The sequence below is a fragment of the Zingiber officinale genome, chromosome 1A (genome assembly GCF_018446385.1).
Source record: "Zingiber officinale cultivar Zhangliang chromosome 1A, Zo_v1.1, whole genome shotgun sequence".
Taxonomy (NCBI): domain Eukaryota; kingdom Viridiplantae; phylum Streptophyta; class Magnoliopsida; order Zingiberales; family Zingiberaceae; genus Zingiber; species Zingiber officinale.
Window position 1 is genome coordinate 58,551,386 of NC_055987.1, and position 7,136 is coordinate 58,558,521.

At 33.6% G+C, this 7,136-nt stretch overlaps 1 protein-coding gene across 1 annotated transcript; it reads right to left on the reverse strand.

Annotated features, from left to right (window-relative positions):
- Positions 1–711: 711 nt before the first annotated feature.
- LOC121998073 (alpha-L-fucosidase 3-like) lies at positions 712–6,734 on the reverse strand. Its single transcript, XM_042552819.1, has 8 exons — positions 6,503–6,734; positions 6,317–6,416; positions 5,625–5,726; positions 2,089–2,393; positions 1,796–2,002; positions 1,465–1,637; positions 1,082–1,352; positions 712–1,015 (listed from the first exon to the last, which is right to left on the reverse strand). Exons 1-8 carry the CDS (start codon positions 6,732–6,734, stop codon positions 753–755), a joined length of 1,653 nt encoding a protein of 550 aa, XP_042408753.1. The 3' UTR covers positions 712–752.
- Between the last annotated feature and the right edge of the window lie 402 nt (positions 6,735–7,136).

Sequence of the window (7,136 nt, forward strand, 5' to 3'; positions counted from 1 at the left end):
CAAATTATAATCACTCTTGTAATCTTTTGATTCATTAGTGATTGCCCAACGAAAGTACTCTTACATAGCCTTGGAGTAGGAGTCGCTGGAGGCTCCGAACCAAGTAAAACTTGGTTATGTTAGCATTGTCTTTTTATCTTTTTCTTTACTCCACTTCACTTACTCTTTATGCGTGTATTTTTTGAAAACGTGAAATCCACGAGTATAATATCTTTTGCAAGACCATTCAGATATTCGACTGTTGCTGTAATAGCTCGACCGATAAGATCAGATCTTTTCTTCGTTTTGAATCAATTTATTCGATTTTCTAAATATCAATTATTCTGATTAAATATTTTGAATTTTAAAAATCACTTAAGCTATTTTTTAGTTAAATAATAAAAATAAAAATATTAAGATTTTTTAATTATTTTATTAAACTGATTAAGTTTTTATTAAAAAATAAAATATTTTTTGTAAAGAAAATCAATTAATTTGATTACCGACCAAATTAATTGATTTGCTTTAATATGATTTATTTGATTTTAATAATAAAAAATAATTAGTTCAATTGTTTGAATATTTAAATTGGTTTAGATTGCAAACATGTATATACGCAATAACTTATTTCCAAAGATTATACTAAAAAGTGGAATCAAACTTAACTTCTAATAAAGATAAATATAATTGCAATTTATTAATTATCAAGCTTCCTAACTAGATCGGCTACAATTCAAAATCAATAAGCTAAAACCTAACGCATCAATGGCTCATTATATCTTCGCTTTGCACGCCAACGTTAGAGGAACCTGTGGATCCGAGAATTTTCCATCCACAATTTGTTGAAAGATCCATTTGTTGGCGGCGTCAGTGTAGTGAACTCTGTCCCAAATGATTCTCTTCGATGGATTCTGACATGACTTTCCAACCATCACCTCTTTTCCATTTCTTGTCACTGTTGATCCACATCCGATATTTATATTGTAGTTGTACTTTCCTCCATGTCCGCAACACGCTACGAGTGGCAACTCAAATCCTACAAAAATCATATTTATAAGAATTTAAGATTTAAATTTAGGGTTTAAATACAATTCTTACATACCATGCTGGTGCGCATGGCTTAGAAGCTCGCGCTTGATTGAGTAAATATCCACATAAGTGAAGACACCGAGCGGGAGATCCTTCCTCAGTCGACTCAAAGTCTGATTTAGCTTTCGGTTAAAAAGTTGGGCCACTTCGTTGAAGGGAGCCCCACAGCCAAAGCGATCCACCTCTGGCGCTTTAAGGGTGAGCCGGTCCAAAACATAAGGGAGGCAGCCAAAAGGCCCAGTGTTGTGAATCCAAAAGTATCTTCCTCCTTCCCAGTAAATGCTCTATAAACACCCAAAATAAAAAAAAAATACATAAAACAAAATACTCTTCTTAGCATTAGCATTGATATCTTGAAAATGAACAAACTACAAAAGATCAAGATATTAAATCCACCTGAATGGCGAGAACAAACTTGTCTAAGATATCAGGAATAGCCGATTTAACTTCTTTAGTAGTCCAATTTATGAAGTAACTCTCCGTGAGGTCGTTTTGGCCGATGTCAATCGTATATAGAGCTTGAGAGAAGTATTCTTCCTTTGGCAGTTGATCCTTGAACAATCCTACACACAAAGGGTAATTTAATATCTGTATTATGAATTCATGTATTAGTCAGTTGATTCTAGATCTACAATGCAAGAGAAGTCATCAATTTCATAAAAAAAAAAAGAAGTTAAGTACAATATATGAATTGTTATGTATTAATTTTAGTATTATTATGTATCTTGCTGGATGAGTGCTTGGGAGCGAGACTTAAATTGGGAGAACTCCCAAGTCTGGACGTCCATGGAGATGGGGCTGAAGCCAGACTGGCTCAATGTGGCGTAAGGCTGCCTGATCGTTGACCCGGACGTGGCGAAGTTCGCACCGTGAGAGAAGTTGGTGCCGACAGAGTTGAGGTAGGCGCTGAGGAACGGGAGGCCCAGACTACTCGCTGCAATAATATTATGATTTTGCGAGTGAGATGGTGGAAGACTATCAATTGCCGTAATTGAGATTGAGATAAATGAATAAATGTACCGATGAAATCGATGAGGAGGCGACCATCAGAATACCGACCGACCGGCTCGCCGAAGAAAGACTCGCCATAGGGCGGCGGGGTCGCCCCAAAGGCGGCCGACAACCCGCCAGTGTCAGAGTTAGAGTCGCCAAAGTTGAAGATGGCCGGGAAGTGGCAGGAATCAGAGGAGGCAGCTACGATGAGAAGGGCTTGGGCGAGGAGGAGCCATTGGAGGCAGTAGCTAGAAGCCATGGAGAAGAAGGAGAAGAGAAGTGAGATAATTGGAATGGAATTGTTGTGGTATAAATAGAGGAAAACATTCAACCTGTATATAGAAAAATGTTGATAAGATTGACTTTTTCATAATTATCTTTGGAATAGTTTGATTATTTTTTCTCTTAATGTTGATAAGATTGACTTTTTCATAATTTATCTTTGGAATAATTTGATTATTGGAGAGCTGATTTTAACTTTTATGTTATGGCCAAAGTGACTCTAAAATAAATTTGTTTGGTTTGTAACCCTTAGAATCGTGCAGGTATCAGTAACGATGAGTTAATTAGATATATATGAAACTAAGAGGTGTTCTTGTGTCGAATTTGATTATGAAGCTAAACATGTTGCCGACATCCTCATAAAATTGTTGACAAATCTATTGTCAATTATTTAATTACTATGATTAAATATCACTGTGCAAGTAATTGTTAGTTATGATTAATTAATATTATTAAATATTTATCGTATTGAAGGCCTCTTTTTGTTGCGACCAAGAAGTTATTTACTTGATTAGGCTCGAGAATGTTTAAGATAGATAGGACATGCACTTTGTTTGAGATCGTAGCAACTTGTTCTTTTGAAATTTAATTGATATAAGTCTTTTATAAAATTCTTAAATCTTCCATAAACATAATGTATTAAGTGTTTTAGAAATTTTATACAAATTACGAGTAGATTAGGTGAAGACCGATTTGAGTTCACTACACAAAGCCCCTTGAAGCATTTTAGAAGAGGACTCATGATTTCTCTAATGGAGTTTAATTGGTTTCAAACTTGTCTTTCAATTTTAAATATTATCTAGGAATATCATTTTCTAGAGTATTTAAGATTGTTTAGGGAATATATCTAAGTGGTTGTCAGGACGGATCTGCTTAAGGATTGTCTTGAACTCTAGTAGTCCAGTCCAAAGAAATTTTTTTATTACTTATTATAAAATGATTTTCTCTATTAAATTTAATACATATCGGTTCTTTTATAATTTTTTAATTTTTTATATTTAATTTACTCATTTCACATCTAAAATCCAATCTACGTCATTTTCTGGTCCCTAGTGGTTATGGATTCTTTAACCTTATGTGTTAGTGTCACCTAGTGATTCAAAGTTTCAAAAAAACACATTAACAATGACATTATTTCTCTTGTAATTCTTTGTTTCTTAATATACATAATTGAGTATGCATGTAATACACGTGACCATAGAGATAGGTTTAAATTTGATGAGTTTTTTATTTTGGAGTAAAAAATTATAAAATGATTTGTCAATTATAGTAAAAAGACCATCACCCTATGTTTTTTTTTTTAAAAAAAAACATCAATATGGTCTCGAGTCCAATTAATCGTCCATATGATAAATTTAGAAATGCAACGCCCATAATAAATTTAGGAATGCAACGACTCTTGACACGATATCCCAATTATCCCAATAGTTCAAGTACTATCAGTGTAAGTTTGTCCGAGAATTTAATTGTGCACGGATAAATTACCATGTCTCTTTCTATTGTATTGTGGCTTTAGAGGATGAGTCATCAAATTATAAATTAAAAAATACCGACTTACTAAAATTCAAATTTGATTTACCATAAACGTTGAAATTTCTTAAATATTAAGTTATTTTTATTTTTTTATTAAACCCATTAAATTTTTATTAAAAAACTATAATATTTTTATTTTTTAAAAAATTAGTTAATTTGGTTACCCACTAAATTAATTAATTCTTTATCGATCGTATTTTTAGTTAATTTGATTTTAATAGTAAAAATTGATTAGTTCAATTGGTTGAAATTTCAAATTGGTGCTTAGAGTTCAATTATCAAAGATTTACCATACAAATAATATTTATTGAGATAATTATGATCTGGCGAGATCATGTATACTTTAAACTATCACAATAACAAATATATGTTATAAGGAATCAAACTTCACTTCTAATAAAAATAAATATAATTGGGAATTTATTAATTATCAAGCTTCCTAACAACATCGACTAAAATTTAAAATCAATAAGTCAAAACCTAATGCATCACGGTTCATTATGCCTTCGCTTTGCAAGCCAACCGTAGAGGAAGCGGTGGATCTGAGAATTTTCTATCCACAATTTGTTGAATATACATAATAACTTATTTCTGAAAAATGTTTATACTAAAATGTTACCGTAAAAGAAATCAAACTTTACTTCTAATAAAAATAAATATAATTGACAATTTATTAATTATCAAGCTTCCTATGTTAGATGGACTAAAATTTAAAATCAATAAGTTAAATCCTAATGCATCAGCAGTTCATTGTCTTCGGTTTGCAAACCAATCGTAGAGGAATCGGTTAATCCAAGAATTTTCCATCCATAATTTGTTGAATATACGTAATAACTTATTTTTGAAAAATGTTTATATTAAAAAATTACAGTAAAAGAAATCAAACTTCACTTCTAATAAAAATAAATATAATTGACAATTTATTAATTATCAAGCTTCCTAACAAGATGAAATAAAATTTAAAATCAATAAACTAAAACCTAATGCATCAGCGGTTCATTATGCCTTCGCTTTGCAAGCCAACAGTAAAGGAACCGGTGGATCCGAGAATTTTCCATCCACAATTTGTTGAATTTACGCAATAACTTATTTCCAAAAAATGTTTATACTAAAGAGTTACAGTAAAAGAAATCAAACTTCAATTCTAATAAAAATAAATATAATTGGCAATTTTTTAATTATTAAGCTTCCTAATAAGATTGACTCAAATTTAAAATCAATAAGCTAAAACCTAATGCATCAGCGGTTCGTTATGCCTTTGCTTTGCAAGCCAACCGTAAAGGAACTAGTGGATCCGAGAATTTTCCATCCATAATTTGTTGAAAGATCTATTTGTTGGCAGCGCCAGTGTAGTGAACTCCGTCCCAAATGATCCTCTTCGATGGAATCTGACATGCCTTCCCAACCATTATCTCTTTTCCATTTTTTGCTACTGTCGATCCACATCCGATATTTATATTGTAGTTGTACTTTCCACCATGCCCACAACACGCTAAGAGTGACAACTCAAATCCTACAAAAATCGTATTTATAAGAGTTTAAGGTTTAGAATTTTGGATTTAAATGTAATTCTTACATACCATGCTGGTGTGCATGGCTTAGGAGCTCGCGCTTGACCGAGTAAATATTTACATAAGTAAAGATGACGAGCGGAAGATCCTTCCTCAGTCAACTAGAGTCTGATTTAACTTTCGGTTGAAAAGCTGGGCCACATTGTCGAAGGGTGGCCCACAGCGAAAGCGATCCACCTCCGGCGCTTTAAGTGTGAGCCGGTCCAAAACATAAGGGAGGCAGCCAAAAGCCCCAGTGTTGGGGATCCAAAAGTACCTTCCACCCTCCTAGTAAATGCTCTGCAAACACAATAAAAAATACAGACAAAACAAAATACTCTTTTTAGCATTAGATTTGACATTTTGAAAACGAACTAACTACAAAAGATCAAGAAATTAAATCCACCTGAATGGCAAGAACAAACTTGTCCAAGATATCAGAATGGCTGATTTGACTTCGTTAGTGGTCTAGTTTCTGAACTAACCCCCTGTGAGATCATTTTGGTCGATGTTGATCGTGTATAGGGCTTGAGAGAAGTACTCTTCCTTCGGCAGTTGATCCTTGAATAATCCTACACACAAACGGTAATTTAATTTATGTATTATGAATTCATGTATTAATAGTGTGTTGATTCTAGATCTGCAATGCAAAAGAATGCATCAATTTCATAAAAAAAAAAAGGTTAAATACAATATATGAATTGTATCATGGAGTTAATGAACAAGTGATTAAGTTTTGTATTAACCAATAAATAAAGAATTTTTAGTATTGTTGTGTACCTTTTTGGATAAATGCTTGGGAGCGAGATTTAAACTGGGAGAACTCCTAAGTCTGGACGTCCATGGAGATGGGGCTGAAGCCAGACTGGGTCAGTGTGGCGTAAGGTTGCCTGATCGTCGACCCGGCCGTGGCAAAGTTCGCACCGTGAGAGAAGTTGGTGCCGATAGAGTTGAGGTAGGTGCTGAGGAATGGGAGGTCTAGGCTGCTCGCTGCATTAATATTATGGTTTTGCAGGTGAGATGGTGGAAGACTATCAATTGCTATAATTGAGATTGATATAAACAAATGAACGTACCGATGAAATCGACGAGGAGACGGCCATCGCAGTTCCGACCGACCAGCTTGCCAAAAGAAGGACTCATCGTAGGATGGCGGGCCGCCCCAAAGGCGGTCGATAACCCACCAGTGTCAGAGTTGGAGTCACCGAAGTTGAAAACGGCTGGGAAGTGACAAGAATCAGAGGAGGCGGCTACGGTAAGAGCAGCTTGGGCGAGTAGGAGCCATTGGAAGCAGCATCTAGAAGCCATGGAGATGTTAAGATAATTGGAATGGAATTGTTGTAGTATAAATAGAGGAAAACTTCTATATTATATAGATAGATGTTGATAAGATTGACTTTTTCATAATTTATCTTTGGAAATAGCTTGATTATTTTTTTCCTCTTAATTTTATCTTATGCACATCATTTATAGCGATCATAAGTTTCTTATATTTAGTTAGTTAATTAAAGATAAAATAGCTCATTTTTATTAGATAATATTATTAATAGATGGGTTCAAGTTTTTAAGGTTTTCTATTTTTATTTTCTTTTTTTAAAAAATATGACTAAGATGTGTTTGATATGTCCAGTAAGGAGTTAACGCAGCCGACTTATTGGAGAATTGATCTAAACTTTATGTTATGGTCAAAGTGATTCTAAAAGAAACTTG